General features: G+C 51.0%; 1 protein-coding gene across 6 annotated transcripts in view; it reads right to left on the bottom strand.

The window, feature by feature from the left end:
* LOC135326600 (phosphatidylinositol 4-kinase beta) overlaps window positions 1–16376 on the bottom strand; it is a 35382-nt gene that overhangs the window by 16733 nt on the left and 2273 nt on the right. For 2 of the 6 annotated variants that reach the window (XM_064504412.1, XM_064504417.1), the window contains exon 3: window positions 9698–10667. In XM_064504412.1, the coding sequence (XP_064360482.1) occupies window positions 9698–10639 (942 nt within the window). In that variant the 5' untranslated portion in view covers window positions 10640–10667. Of the gene's footprint in view, window positions 1–9697; window positions 10668–12280; window positions 12342–12375; window positions 12405–14743; window positions 14861–16376 lie in introns of those variants that run through there. The other 4 variants (XM_064504413.1, XM_064504416.1, XM_064504415.1 and 1 more) reach the window with 4 other exon arrangements.

Here is a 16376-nt window from a genome sequence, read left to right as displayed (position 1 = left end):
ATTTGAGCTGTAAGAGATACTGGCAACTCTGCTGCCTTTCCAGAACAAGAGGTTAAAAGGCCGAGGTTTCAGCCCAAGCTGACGTGATGGCTGCAAGCCCTGCAGCCTGGAGAAGTTTTGGACACAAGAACGAGGACATGGGGAGGTGGTTATCTCTAGAGATTGGTGGCAGTGGCAGCTGGTGCCATGTGACACGTCTAGTGCAGCAAACGTTATCTAACATGACATGCCACCATCGCGTTTAGCAAGGTGGAAGCAACTGCAGATCGGTGGCCAAAAGGCAAGAGGGGAAAGGCAGCTTGGCCAACGATCTTGGATCGCGTTTGTGGTGTGAGCAACACAAAACCTGCTCAGCCTGAGTCGGGATCTAGTGAACAGGAATAACAAACTGAGAGGGGGAATTAAGTGCATCTTTTTTTGCGAAGTGTTTAACCCTCTGGTACAACCTCAGCAATTCTGGAGATGTTTGGACTGCGTTCCTCCTCACCTGCCCTCACTTTCAGCAGTGTCATTTCATGGACATGGCCAGCTTCGTTCCTTCCACTTCCAAAGGACTGAAAGCTATAGGAGCATGTAAATTTGGGGCAGTTTGGCCTAAACCCTTTGGCCAGCAAAAAATGAGGCCAAACCCAAGTCGGCTGCACCGTCCTCCAAGCGCATTCGATATTCCCCCAGGGTCATCACAACCTGGACACAACAGGGCAGCGCACAGGGACCGACGCTGACCCCAGCCGCCAATCAGGGAGGGATGAACTCAGCCATCCAGCTACATCCCAGCTTGGCAACCCAAAGAAGGACGTGTTTTGGGCTCTTTATTCAATATTTGATGATCTTCCCCAGACTAGAGTGAGGCCAGGCAAAGAGGAGCCAGAAAATTGTAATAGCAAACATGTAATAGCTGTTCTGTGAGAAGCAGCAGCAAGGTTTGGTCTCCTCCAGATGTGTCCTACATCCCCACAACGTTCCTCCTGGAAGAGGAGGAAGGAGGACCTCCATGTCCTCTGTCCACCCCGTGCAGCCCCTTGCAGGCTGCGACAGCGGGTTCTAGGCTGCTTTGGTGCCAGGCACCGCGCCGGCCGGTCAGCCAGCATGGACCAAACAAACCTCCTCTTTCCAAACAGCCGCCAATTTTCCCAAAGCCGGCAGAAACGCGGTGCGTTTCAGGCTCCTTCCTCTCTGCAGCGTTTGGTCGGCACTTCAAAAAGTTCCTGGGGTGGAGGAGACGCGGCTCACACGAGACTCGTGTCCATAGAAAAGCAAGCTAGAAGGAGTGGGAAAGCGAACGCATTCAAAGCGTGCCAAAAATGCAACTCCTCTCCCTCAAACCCGACATACGGAGGAGCCGTTAGCCAGCTGCTGACGAGTTTCCAGATTTGTCACCCAGGCAACGAGAAGCTCTGAACATCTAATACTCTCTCGGCCAAATCTGAAGTGCAAAGTGTGTTTATGGTCACTTGTGGCCTTCGATGGCTCGCTCCTGTTTACCGAACCCTCTGCTCCGTGCTTGGGACAAACCTCCTAAGCAGCTACGCTCTCCGCTTATCTCCTTGAGGATCTGCTTTGGGTCTTTATGGCTAAAATTCTTGGTCATTCTTAAGATTTAAGGCCATTCAGCGCAAGTTTCCACCCGATAAACACATACCATCATATTGATAAAAATAACTTTGTAAAGAGTCTGAAAGCGAGCTCGGCGTGTCTTGCCTCATATCAATACTTCTGCTGCTACAAACGCTTCACAGGACTTTCGCGCCTATTATAAAACCAGCGCAGTATCCAAAAGAGGAGCATTTTTGTATACTATGGATTGCCATATGGATACTATGGATTGCACTTGATATCTCGAAAGCAAAAAACCGAAAACCCACCGCAAAATGAAGGGAGCTCTTCAGATAAGCAACCGCTCTGCGACAGTGTTTGCATTATGGGGGGATTTAAAGGCTTTGGCTAAAAGACATGAGTCCAGGATGCCCAAAAGACTCAGACCGCCAGACTTTGCAGCTCGGGCTGCCAAACTCATGCCTGCTGTCACCGTGCCCACGTGGACCCTGAGGCAGTCGACTGAACGTCCCACCCGAAGCCGAGCAGGCGATGCAGAAAAGACGCTCCAAGCTCTGCCCCATCCGTCGGACCGCGGCACATCCGGCAGCGCTGCCGCGGGACCGACTGCTCTCCGGAAGGCAAATTGCTGGGAAATGCACTGCTCTTATCATTGCTGTAGGGGAAAAAGCACGGAAGCGAGCCTGACCAGAAAAAGCACTTTTGCCAGCAAAAAGTGCAGTTACAGAGGTAAAAGGCTGCACATCCCGACTGGGAAAGGCAGGGCCAGAAAGAGGTTTTAATATGCAAAAGTCCAGGCAGCTCATGCTGGCAGGAGCCAGGGAAAGGCTTTCAACCTCTAAAAAAAGCAGCTTTCACATTCAGAAATCATGTGCAATTACATGCTGATGTACGAATTTGGGCAGAAATGCGGATGTAAACAGATTTGCATACGAACCCTTGCTGCCATTTCTCAAAATATTGCTGACGCGGCTGTAAAAAAAGAAAAAAAAGCAGCGTTCTCACCCCCACACCGTGGGCAGCACTCAAATCGCTTGAGAGCTTTGCTCTTCCTCCGCCAAACGGCTCCAAGCAGTTAACAGCGAGAAGCTGGTGCTTAAGGAGCTGCTGTTTCCAGCGCTCCCTCCCAGCAGCCAGCCTAGATTCCCAGCCCATTATTCAATTAGCAGCTTTCTAATTAAACTTTTTCCCTGGACTAGTTGAACCAGTTTGGCCGAACGTTGCTGTTCGCATGCACATGGCCATGCAAGTCCGGCTCAGGGTGCCGTCCGCCCGGTTCAGACCAGGCCCTTGCAGGCTCAGGGTCCAGGCGAGCGCCTAAAGAAAAACCATTTCCATTTAGCTGAGCTGGTCTGAATGCACTTGTTTTAAACCGTGCGTTGTTTTAAACCCTAAAAAATTAATAAAAACAGATTCATCCGGGCGCAGGATTTTCACAATGAATTTTGGCACACCTCCCCTAATGCTAAAATTATTTAAAGAGGAGGATTTGCAAGGCGAAGGCCCTGCGACGGGCACTACGAGCACCACACCCTGCCATGCTGGCAGGAAGGCTGGGGTCAAACCGTGGGGCCCTGGCACAGCTCACGCGGGCCATAAAGGCTGGAGTATCAGCAAACAGGGCAAACTTCGGGATTGCAAAGCTTGCCAGACAGGAAAAATCAGGATTGGCAGGGCTGGAAGAGCTCGCAACCAGCTTCAGCTTTAACTCCGAGGGGAGTAATCTTTGCAAAGTGTTTCCAAAAAGCATCTCAGCTTTTCTTACAGCAGAATTCATCCCCAAAAATGCAAATTCAGCCAGCCCTCGCCTGGCTCGAGGAGGGCAGATTGCCGGCGCGGGGGGATCCCTCTCTTGCTGCAGCCCTGACATGTCACAAGAGCAGGCTGAGAACAGGGAAGGGGTGAGCGGTTGAGCTGCCGCCGCTGCTCAGAGCCGACCCGGAGGAGGAACCGCTGCCAACGCGTTTGCACGCTGCGGAGGAAGCACGTAGCGTTTGTGCAACAAATGCCCCGGCCGGGCGCCGCGAAGAGCCCTCTGCAACTTCACGGTGAATCCTGCTCGGCACACGGAGATTTGCTGAAACAAAAAGCGACACAGGAAGACTTGGCTTTTGCAAACCCAGTCCGCAGCGAAGGTGATCGGATAACGAGCCGGCTTCCTCTGCTCCAAGCGCAACTCTCCCTCGCTCGCTGCCTGCCGCGCTGCGAGAAAAGAAGGGTTTTACCCAAATTTCAGCAGCTGCCCTGAGGCAGAGGGGTTTCTGCTTCCAGGAGGCGAGGGCTGCCTGCGGCTGGGCCACAGACTGCCCGGAGCAGGACACCGCGGGCCACGCACGGCCGAAGGCTGCCCAGCCAGCCGCTCCTCACCAAAACCTCGCGGTGAAGGCGGCAGGGAAACGGCCTCTAAAAACCTGGAACTTGGCTGCTGCCCGTGGCTTTACACGGCTGAGGACAAGAAAAGGGGTTTGTCAGCCACCAGCAAGCGAAGCAACGCTAAAGAAACCGGCACCTTGCACTACCAGCGATGCCTTTAGCGTCTCAAAAGCATTTGCTCATCCCTGGCACATCCCGCTTTGTGCACGTGCATAAACCGCTAACATGCCCCAAAAGCCAGGACGTAACGACGTTGTTATCGGCAGGACAGAAACCACAAATGGGACCGACTGGCGCCGGGCTGCAGGAGCGGAGCCCGTCCTGGAGGCTCCCGATGCAAACAGCCCGGGCGCGGAAGAGAAGCGACGGGGGACGAAGCAGCTCTTCTCCGCTGGTCTCTACCAGCTCAGCCTCGAGCGTCAGGTTACGGCAAATTATCTCGTATCCAAGTCTCAGGTTTTCAGGTGGAAAATTCAACAGGCAGCAGCCTCAGCCCATTTAAAGACAAAAGGTAGGTTAAATGCAGCAGGGAGGTGGACGCACCTGGACTCCGCAGCAGGGACGGCAATAAAACACTGCCCTAGGAACAACCAACCAAGAGGGGCAGAAATGCTAAACCCATTTCTCAAGGTAGAGGGATGCAAGACAGCACCGGTCAAAAAGCTCCTCTCTTGCTTTGTGTGCCTTTCCGCTAATTGAAAGGTAACGAAAGCAAAATAAATTCACATTAGAACTGCATCATGAAATCATGTTACAGGCACATAACCTGGCGAGGATGCAAAGCCCACGCTGCCACCCGCACTCAAAATAAACCCCCTCCTGCCTGTGATTACTGTGGTTAGGCATCACGAAGTGACAACCGGAACATAAAGAACTCGACAGAAAGAATTATACGTTCGAAACAAAACGCCACGTCCACAGGTAACTGCGGAGAAAAGGACAAATTCGATCCCGGAGCAACTCCTGGCTTTGCAGGACCTGCCGGTGCTCAGGCCGAATGCTGCGGGCCAGAGTCTCTGCTGCACCACCTTGAGTTGGTCCATCAGAAAGTAACACTCTGACTGTATATTTATAGTATATTATATATAGTATATATAGTATACTTTTATATATATACTATATATATAGTATAATACATTACTATATTGCTCGAACACTCTTAACCGCCCACGTTAGCACCGGGGTGTCTCGCAATGGTCCATCCGACCCAGCAACGCCAGCTACAAGGCGGATGGGATGTAAAGGCAGCGAGCGCTATCGAAAAAGCTGGAAAAAGCCTCTGTTTTCCTGGACGATGAGATAACACGGGACAGGAGGGTGCCAGAGAGAGACGTGCGCCCCAGGGAGGAAGGAGAAAACACAGAGCTGGCCACGAGCTCATCGGAGGAGTAGGATGATATGAATGATGAACATACAGATACCGCAGTATTAATTTGGGAGTGGGCAGACAAACAGGAAAAGCTTTAGAGACAGACAGAAACTGAGGTATTATTGCTGCAACAGAAAAACACTCAAAACGCTGAGTTTCCCCACCGTAAAAAGAGGTGGTTGCACTCTTATCCATGATCTCTGCCCGGAGCAGAGCGCGTCCAGGGACGCCCTCCCTCCTCACCCAGCACCTTCGCAGCAAGTGCTGGCCGGCACCGCAAATCCCCCGGCAGCCGCTTGCCCGGCGACTGATCGGACTGTGCTAATATACCGCGCTCTAAAAGGAATGCAGATTTATTTATTTTTTTTGTTAAGTAGCATTAATACCTGCTTTGAGTATGATTCACCTAATCCAGGCACTGAAGGTATCGGAGACCCTTCTGTCTGCATCTTCTCAACAGAGTTTCCTTAGTTTCTATTGCTTTCCAACAGCCTCCAGTCATAGGTCAGAAATATTTGTCTTCTCTGCAAGACCTGGTATTCTTTTCCATCCTAAGATACTTTCCTCTTTCTGGATCGTCACCCCGGTCCTGGCTTATTTGAATTCTGAACTGATCTGCAGCAGAATATGAATTATCTACGTTCATAAAACAGGCCCAGGTTTGCAGTGCCACCAAAATGTTGCATTAGCAATACAGGACAGCTGAAGAAATTTAATGTTTTACCCTTGATCGGGTTGCACGTGGCATTTTTGTACAGATGGGAAAGAAAGAGAGAAGTATAGCCGAATACTCAATGAATTAGGTTGAGGCCAACGCAGTGCAAGGCCAGATATTTCAGACAGCGCTTGACCAGGAGATTCAGGCACTGCAGCCTTAACCCAGACAAATGATCTATCGGTTTTACATTCAAGCTTTGCAGTTTTTACCAAGGCAGAAACGGACGTTTCTCTGGAGATGCAACAAAAACCAAAGTCGGAGGCCGAATGCGAGTAGCGAAGGGGACAGGCTGGGATCCGCCAGCCCTGCTGTCACCTGCATGACCGCTGCTTGGCCGGGTGCTTCTTCTCGGCCAGGATAAAACCTCCTTGAGAAAAGCAGCAAATTATTACCGAAGCCTCGGAGGCCGATTTGTTTCTCTGAACGATCCCTTACGCTGCTTTTCGCTTTGAGAAGCCTCCAAGGCGCATCCTCAGCCTTTCTCATTGGCTCTCGGTATCAAGAAGTTGGTTATTTCGATCGGAGCGTACAGGGCCTTGTCTCGACCCCCAGCCAGATAACTCACGCGCCGGCGACAGAAATACAGCAGCAGAAAGGGAATGAAAACTCCCAGATGAGCAGTGGGGACTTCAGTTATTGCTCCAAACTCTTTAGGCTTAGTGGGGAGTAAGCTAAGGATGGGTCCTAGTACAACGCACGTTGGCTATTGCTTGCTTTCCTGGAAGGAAAAGCAAAATCAGAGCCAAAAACAGCCCTGAGTTTGCTGGAATTGATGCTGAGGGCTGGACAAGTTCTGCGTGGTCCCAAAATAAGCTTTTGGGATGGAAAGGGAGCTCTCATGTAGCTCCAGCGCTACCCAAACACAGATTTACTTGTCCAGCTCCTTTTTCTGCGCATTGAGAGCCAACACGGTGAACAGCTGGCCAGCTCCAGGGAAGGTGTTTTCGCAGAGGGGATTGCTGCTTTCAAATCCTAGGCAATAACATTAAGCACTTAAAATAATAAAAGTCCAGGGAGTTGGTTAAGGGAGATTCAGAGGCCACGAAAGTTCTTGCAGTGCCTCAAGTATCTCCACTGCTGTGCAACATTTAAACAGCTTGCGTGACCACTGGATCAAAATACATCTAAAACCTTGCCAAGAAAAACTACCCTCAGCGCCGCTTTCATCTATAATTTATGTCAAGCTTCATTTTCCATGATTCCAGCAGCTGCAGCCAGCGTGAGCACGGGAGACCTCCGCGCGTCCTGCTTTCTATCCGACGGCTGTTTTCGACCAAAGAGTCGAGGGGCAGCAACGGGAAAGAGAGCAGGGAAAGAGCAGAGCCCAGGGAAAGAGGGAATCTTAGGCAAGGCAGGAAAGCCAAGAAATACTCCACCACTACGAAGACCATCAGGAGATCTTTGATGCCTAGATGGAAGTAGGGAAGCTGGTTTGGGAGGTCTTGTCGACACAGGGCACGGGGACAACCCGGCGAAGGAGTTTCGTGGAACTGGCTTTTGTGGCTGTTGTGCCAGCTGAAATGCTGGCTAAGACCCGCCGGGATGGACCTTTAGGATCACGGTCTAACGAGCCCATTTCCAAGCCTGTGAAACCATCGCTTCCACGAAGGTGAACCACCTCCCTCGGAGAGGATTTCAAGGTTTTCGAGTAAAGGCAGGGAAAGCAGAGCTGATTTTCTCCGGTTTTTGTGCACTTAGCCCCAGCTCACCTCCCCCGTCCTCCTCTCCCACTTGACCCATGCTAAAGACATCAATTCTTCAAAACCAAAGTGGCAAAATACAAAAACCTTCAGCTCCCAGCTCTTTCCCCCCGTGGCCTACATCTCCACCATCAAGGATGCTACTTAACCTTTTATTCCCAAAGTCTACCGGCAAACATGAAATCAATGTATCTGTATTTTCTTTGTAAGAAACCCCCCTCGAGCAAAATGATTCACTATCCAGCAAGTGCATGCATGGTCTCACAGCATGCACTGATATCACAGCTCAGTGGCAAAGCTTCAGCTTTTGAATATTTAAAAATAAATGCTACAAGGCCTACAGGAGCTATTCACGTTTGAGAAACATGTAATGTAGGTACTCCCAAGCTCACCTATTTAATCTCTGTTTATTTTGGTGTTAAACTGCATTAGCACCCAACACTGTAAACTGCAAGTCCCCGCTCCGTGCAGCCAAGCCCCTCCAGCAGGGAAAGTTTGTCTTTGCACCATTTTGGAGCTCCGCAAAAAGTCAAAATTGAAAAGCGGAGGCCGTCACAGTAGACAAGGGCGACAGCCTTGGACAACACTACAGCCGTGGCTCTGGTCTCGATAGCTGGAAGGGCGTTTGCAGCAGAGACTTGTTTGGGACAGGGCAGAGCTGGATGGTTTTACCGGCCCGGAGGGACCTCTCCTCCTTGCTGGTAGCCACGACGGTCGCTTTACCCCTCACCTCTGCATTCGTGCCTCCAGCTATCTTACGTATCAGCCTCGCCAGGCTCTGAACTGCTCTTCAGTTCCTCCTTTGAGACAAACAAGGGGAAAAATGCTGCAGAAACACGATCTTCTCTACATGCTGCACCTCCGTACCCCCTCTGATGACCTTCCTGTGCGGCAAGGAGAGCGTCCAGTGAGGGCGAGACTCCCTGCCCATCTTACCAGAATCATATTTTTATTGCCCAGAATTGCCCATATTGCCCAGAATCATATTTTTATCACATCAGCGTTAGCAATGGCTGCAACATCTCTGCAGTCGTCAGCAGGTACTGGCATCTCCGTGTGTCTGCCCTGGTTTGCAGCGCCTGACCCCGGCAGAGCAAGCCCTGGGCATCAGAAGAGGAACCTGCAACCTGCTCTTGACACTTCACCGCCAAGGGCCTTTTTCGCCTCCTAATCAACCTCCCTGTTGCTAAATTTGAATAAGTTAGGACAAGGAGGAAATGAGATTTTCAACACTGATCAGATGGCTGCAGATTGCAACACCGAGACACCAACTTAGTTGCCCAAATCCTGTGGGAATTCAGCAGCTTCGGAATCGGCTCGTTTCTCCTAATCCAGCTTTCTGCCTTATCTGCGAAGCCATCCAGCACCCTCCCTTCTCCTCGACACCAAGAAAATTCCCCCTCTGGAGCCTCAACTTCCTCAAGTAAAACCAGAGGAATGGCACACCCACGCTCATAAAGCACCTTCAGATAAAAGCCTCAGGCAAGAGCAACGTGTCCTTGAACCCTGCTTTCCGTGGAAATGAGATTTAAGAGCAGCTCAGCTGGCGTGCACCCATCTGTGCATCCCTCCCTGATAAACCCCTCAGAGATATCTCAGAGGGGCAGAGTCGAGGTTTGCAAGCTTCATGGAAGAAGCGGCTGGGGAGGTGAAATGCCCTGGATGTGGGGGCGAAGGGGCTGCAGGGAGCGTCACACAACCGCACAAAACAACGTACAGGTACAAAGCACAGGTAAAACTTCAGCCTGTACCTGGACATCACTAGAGCTGGACCACCAGCTCTCCTTAGCGTGATTATCCTGTGTGGGAATTTTAACACCAGTTTGCTTGGAGACAGAGGAAGCAAAACTTCTACCCTTTGCAGTAACTAGCATAAAAATTCTGCAGCAAAGGAAACGTGAGATGAGAACAAACCACACAAGCATGTCCCTGGGGGCATCCCTTCCCAGGCGGGCTGGTTTTGGAGACCCCCAACATTACCTCTTCCTCGCTCTCGACTTTGGGATTGCTGGCTGTGCGCTTCAGATTGCTGCTCAGGCTGATGGTAACGGTGGCGTCCGACTTGGACCTCTGGTGAGTCCTTTTGGAAGGGGACAGCCCCATGTCAGGTGCTGAGCTCAGAGATGGCAGCTCCCTCTTCTTGTGGGCTGGCTTCAACTCGTCCGAGAGGATGAGTTTCCGCAGCTTGGTCCCGCGGGAGTGTCGCTGAGTGGAAATGTGCATGTCCGAGGAGTAGGCGCCCAGCAGCAGGGCACACTGCAGGGAGAAGTTGATGCTCTGCCGGCAGCGGTGCACAATGTAGGGCTTGATGGCGTCACCCACGTCCTCGTCCATGTGGATGTACATGTTCAGCAGCTGCGGCAGATAGAAGTCCACGTCCTCGTTCCTAAAGCAGAACAACCTATTCCCAATGTAAGCCTGCACCCCAGGCTCCTTTGAATTGTACAAGTATGAAATGGCCATAGAGATATCAAAGAGTTTGGATTCAAAGAGGCGGAGGAGCCAGGACTGCTTAGCAGAGTTGTTCTTCTGCCGCCTCCGGGCAACCTTCACCGTGTTGGCCATGGTCTCGTCCTCCTCCTGGATCCTCGAGGCCGTGTCGGGTGGATCGTCCAAGCACTTGATTTCACAGCCCTCTCCAATGTCCCCGTTGGCCAGATCTGCAGCGGTCTGCAGGGCGCGCTCCGCCTCGGGGCCATCGGCCGATTTTGCTAAGCTGTCCGAGGAAATGCCGTGCATCAACTTGACCTTCTCCAGGACTTCTTCGCAGGCTTTCTTTGCCACCTCGGGGTCGATAACTGCCAGCTCCCCGACCCCTTCCGTGATGACGCTGAGAGATGTCCCGCCATTCCCCTGCGACACTGAGCCGGGTGCCTGATCCAAGCCTGTCCCTAGGGCCAGGTCTGCAGCAGAGTCTCCCATAGCAGTGGCGGGTCTGCACGCTTCAGAGCTGCAAAGCAACACAGAAAGGAGTTAGAGGCACGGTCTGAGAAGGAGAGCGCTTCTAGCCGGCCACCGGAAAAGCAAGAATTCACTGGAATATACCTCAAGAGATACATAGAGCTGAAATGATGTTTGGTGCAAACCTTTTCCAAAGGTCTGGAACCTCTGGACACCTCCCCAAGCTCTAGACAGGGAACGGACCCGTGCAGCCGCATCAACGCGCGCAACGCAAGCTCTGCCAGCCCAACACCGAGGTGACCACGTTGGGCTCTAAAGGTCTTCTCAGCACCTCTTCCACTCAGACCCGAAAGTGAGCTGCAAGCATCTCTCAGCCATTACACAAATTTTCCACTCACCCCCTGTTACCATGACAATAGTAAAAAAAAAAAAAAAAAAAAAGAGCAAGCCAAAAAGAGAATGAGAGTGAGCAAAATAACCAGGTTGTTTTCCCCACGCTACCCCGAAGGACCACCACCAGCTTACGTGGTGGCTAACGGGATTAAAGGTTTGTGGGCCCAGCTGGGGGATCGGGGGGCTCTGTTTCTTGCTCGAGCATACCCCGCGCTCAGCTTTTACGCATTTAACTTCCCTTTGGGACCGACGCCGATATCGATATTTAGCTCTTTGAGGGTGAAATCTCCCGACGGTCCCAGGATGCAGACAAGCGCTGGCCCACGCTCCGGCTGCAGAGCCACGGCACGCTGCTCCAGAGCAAACCCCAAATTTGCCGTGACGATGACCCTTTTTTTGCAAAGTATAGACGCTAACGCCCAGATTATGTAGCCCTCTCTGACAATCAGCGCTTAACGACTTTTTTAAAATAAGTCAGATAAATCGGGGATTGAAAACGCTTCCTGGTTTCCCAGCTCGATAAAAAGCACAGCAGTGCATCTCTACGGATAACCAGCGTGAATAAAGAGGGCCGGCGCCAAGTGAAATTGTCCTCTAAAAATAAAATAAGGCCCTCTATTCAATCCAAGATCATTACTGCAGTCCTGACTGCTTTCCTTTATTGCTCATACGATACAGCGAGGCAGCTCGTGATCAGCAGAAGGGCACAATGCCTTTTGCAAATGTTAAGCACTGCAAGCAGATTGCCAATTCCCTCCTGCTTCTCACGTCCAGCACGGTGGAAAAAACTACCGTCTCCGGAGAAGAAGTTCACCGAGCAATTTTGTGCCCCTCTGATCCCCGTGCGACCCCGAGTCCACGTTTCAGCCGCAGAACCTGCGCCGGCAGGTTGTAAGGCTTGCAGAAAGACACGACTGGGTTAATTTAATTACCTTGTTTTATCTGTTTATGCTTCTGAGTGAATTCTAGGTTCAGCTGCTAGCCTGTAACACAAACCTTTCGAGGCCAAGCATGCGCATGGCTACAGTCACAGCTTTGCAGGCGACGCGTGCTCCCCACCCTGCACCTGCACACACACACGCTTAAGAAAATAGCGCTGGCTGCAAAGTCCGGAGATAATCCCAGAACAAACTCATGAGGGGCACTTTGGAAACAGTTTTCAAATAGCAGATTTACTGTACAATTCCGTCTTACAGGCTAAAAGCTTCTGCACTGTGGGAAAAAAAACTTTCGATTCTATTTTCTCTGCCTTAATAGCTGGTTATTTACCCAAAGTCGTCGGGGCGATTTTCTCCCTCTGCAGCAGACAAATGCCAGGTTCCCTCCTGCCGACATCACGGGATTGAAGTATTTTGTTATTTTACCTGCAATTACCTCGACGGCCAGAGGCGAGAGCCGCAAACGGGGAGCGGAGGCGTCCGTGCCGCATCCTGCTGCTCCGCGGGACTAACTGGGCCAGGCGGAGTCCCGGGATAACCGGACCGCGCCGCTCCCGCTATCTGGGTCAGCTCAGGTATCAATCACTGCACAGCACTGCCCTGGGCACCGGGGACGTTCCCAAGGTCACGTCGGAGCCAGGAGGGATTTGTCTCTCAGGCACCAGGTTATTATCATTATTCTGGGTTTTTGTCAGCGATAACAGTTCAGTTTGCGCTGTGCTGGCCTAGCTCTGCCTGCCAAAAAGGGAGGACAATTACCGAAGCTTGAGACAGGAGAAAGACAATCCGTGACGTTTCTTTTTAAATACTACAGCTGAGTAAAAACACAGGTAGGTCCAGAAGTGACTGCCAATTTCTGGAGATTGATTTCCTCCTCTTGTTTTAAAAGCACTTAAGCTCTAACTACTAGGTAAAAAAGCCTGACCAAAGTTCAGCAGTTGGAATTAATATGAATAGCATCGTTCACTCTGTCTGCACAGCAGTAATACACATTTTCCTCTGTGCTTGCCATTCCCTTTGGTACAAATCCCGCATGCTTCAAATATTTGTGGTCATTAGATCCTAAAGATCGTGCAAACGCAAGGAAACTGTTTATCCTCCTTAGTGAGTCCCGCCTTGCCCCACAAAATCCCAAACGCTCCAATTTTTAAATTAATCCCACACCGGCAAAAAAAGGACGTTCTCTGGCATAATTTGGCCAAGAAGGATTTGAAGAGAAACCCACTGTGAAACCAGGTACAAGGAAGGGAGGAGCTGCAAGAGGTCTTTGCTCATCGGAGCAGTTGTGGAAGCCTTAAAGTGTTCACGGGAAGGCAACTGGGATGACAAATGCTGACTAATCAAAAAAAAATCAGCTGTGACAACTGTCAGAGTCACCAGCAGCCACATGCCGGGTGCAAAAATCCCTTTTATACCCGGCTGCTCAGTCATCCCTTCCTAATATCGCAGCCTAACAGTGCAATTGCGGAGGGCTTTCGATGCCCCAGCCTGTTTTGTCTGATGCACGGAAACGCTTTCGACACCCTTCTCATTACGCTGTAGAGGGAGGGGAGGAAAACGAAAAAAAGAAGCACGGAGGTTCCCATTAAAGCCTCTCTCCCCATAAACACCCATTTGAAATAGCTACCCAACGCGAGGAAGGAAACCCAGTCTCCTAGTTTAGGAAAGCTCGAGCTAGTTCCCAGCGCCCACAGCCTTGCTGCAAGGCCTGGAGCAAAATGCTTCAGCTCTTTGAGCTTCTTTCTTCAGCAAGGAATAGAAAGAGGCTAATTGTGCCTCTGTTTCACCAGTTTTGCCCTTTTATTCTTCTTTCTTGTCCAGCACGCCAGTGAGGATGTAAATCTTTTTTTTCTTTTCTTTTCTTCAGTGAAGATCTCTATTCAGCCCAGCCCAGTAACTGGTGTTTTTTCTAGACTAGCTCTGAAACATGTTTATCAGATGCAAAACAGGGAAGGAGCAATAAAACATGTAGCGAAAGGCCCATGAAGGAAGATGACTTCCCAGGCTGTTTCCCCTCCGCTCCCAATAGCACCCACCTCCTTAGGTGGTCCTTGGGCCAAAGAAGTGATGAGAGAGGTGCACAGGTGGCCAAATCCCAAATCCCAGGAGAAAAAAATATTTAGAGTCTTATTATTTATTCAAACAGCCTCAAACACCCAGGGGAAGCCCCGGTTCTTGTTCACGTCACGAGAAAGCACATGCTCCAGGTCCTGGACAGCTAAACCTCCTTAATATCCATGGGAAAGCCTGGATCCAACCTGTCACCTAAATCAGATTTGCACAAATTATCTAGATTATTTCTAGGCACCCACGCTTCAAAACGTGGTCATGCAACCAGCGATTCCTCACGGACAACCCAAACTCCCGAATGCCTTGGCCACGTTCCTCCGAAAAGCAAGGCTTGCTTGGGAGCAACGTGTTGGGAGGGTCCGTGCGCGACGCTGCTACCCCTGCACCGAAGGAAGAGGCAGCCAGACCTGCGACCGCTGAGTGGGTTAAACCGGGATTAAGGAACTGCGCAAGATAAATCCACCCACGGGCCTGCAGGGTTACCTCTCCACTGCAGACACGGCTTCAAAATCAGTGTGCTGCATCGCTTGCGCTCTCCAGCCCCCTCAAACGCTCGCAACATCCCAGCAACAGGGCCAGCTCGGAGCCTGCTGGGGAAACATCCCCGCTCCTAGCGCTCCCTAAATTCCCAGCGAGGGAATTTGCTCCCCACCTCCTGCACCTCTCTGCATTTTTCTGTGATTTGCATCATCATTTGTTAAGCGTATTGCAATGTACTATTTACCTCTCTTTGCAGCTTCAAGGCTCCGCATAACTCCCCTGCTCCAAATCGCTGGTCTCACCAGGGATAAAAAACCGATCAGCTACACACAGTGAAGCAATACAGTCTGGAAACCAGGCTGAGCTGAATTCATGTGGTTCATCCTCCACCCACAGCCGTAACGGGCCAAGTTTCTCTCTCTGGTGGAACTGTGCTGCAATTGGTGATTAAATACAAAATCGAGGGAAGCCCCTATTAGCACAGAAACTACCGATGAAGCAGCGATGTGTCAGCAAAGCAACTCAAGTGCACGGCTCTTTCAAGAAGTCACAAAAGCAAAGGGAAATCTACTGGAACAGCTCCGTGGCTTTACAGAAAAAAAAAAGTCTCCCTCCTGCCTGACTGGAATAAGAAATATTAGCCCTGGCAAACCACCAAGAATACAGGATGAAGATCACCAAGACATCTGGTCTCTATTACACTGCATTACTTTTTGTTTTGCTCAGTGCTGATGGCCCACTACATCTTGCTCTGCCTTCGAGAAAGCCACATAAGTTAGGACAAGGCAGGAGAAAATAGATCATAGCAGTGTGGAAGAGCAAAGGAAGACTTATTTGCAGCTCTCCTTCACCGCATTAACGGGAGAGCCACTGCATCGGCGAATGTCCCTCTGCAAACGGAGCGACTTAATGCCCCCAACGGAGTGATACTCATATTAAAGGGGGGGAAACTGAGGCACAAAGGGACTGGGATTGACCCAGATCACACAGGGCACCTAGCTGGATGCTACGAGCTCCACTGAAACAAGGAAAAGTGAAAGAGGAAGAAGCATCTCCCAGTGAGAATCAAGTCTGAAATCCACTTCCGAGGGAAACTCAACACTGATGCACCCGGACCACCACACGTCTTTCACTCCTGGCTGAACTAGATTCCGCCTATCCATGGCATAGGCATGGTGCTCCGCTTAAAAAACAGGCTCCAGACATGCCCTGGAGACAGACTCTGCCCAGAAACCTGCCCCTGTCGCACAACAAAACTGGTTCTGAACTTTTCTCCCAAAGAAAAGCGCAGCTTCCTTCTCCTCCCGAAGGGCAGATGAGCAGAACAGGGAAAGCAAAAACACGAAGCTGCAAGGAAAAGGGCTAAGGGAAGCCCTACACCAGAGACGGGCAGCGATCACCAGCAAATACAGGCAGCTCACAACATCCATCCCAATCTCCAGCTCTGCCACCCGTTTCGGCAGCTCCGCGACGGGAAGGTGCCGCTCCAGGACGGGAGCGCAGGCGCTTCGGGAAGCGGGCGCAAGTGCCTCACTCCAGGGCTTGACCTCGCAAACACAGTCTCGCTGGAAGGACTGCACATCCCTCCGTGCTTCCACGAGGCATTGTTTTATTTGATTGGATTCAGCCGACTCTGCACGACCGAAACAGCAATGGCTCTGGGGCTCATGCAAACAGGACAATTTCTTACTCCTAAATTTGGAATAAAATAAAAATGATGCTGCAGAAATGTGGCAGGAACCATGACAAATTACATGACACGCTAAAGGCTGAGTCCTAATAACTCCTCGGCCCATTAGCTCCTTCAGAGAGAGCTTGCCACCAACTCCCTACTCCAAATGTCCATGACAAACTTAAACTTTTGTCTTTGTGGCACC

The sequence above is a fragment of the Dromaius novaehollandiae genome, unplaced genomic scaffold, assembly GCF_036370855.1.
Source record: "Dromaius novaehollandiae isolate bDroNov1 unplaced genomic scaffold, bDroNov1.hap1 HAP1_SCAFFOLD_32, whole genome shotgun sequence".
Classification (NCBI taxonomy): domain Eukaryota; kingdom Metazoa; phylum Chordata; class Aves; order Casuariiformes; family Dromaiidae; genus Dromaius; species Dromaius novaehollandiae.
The sequence above is the reverse complement of the archived record's forward strand: the minus strand, read 5'-3'. Positions and strand labels throughout refer to the sequence as shown.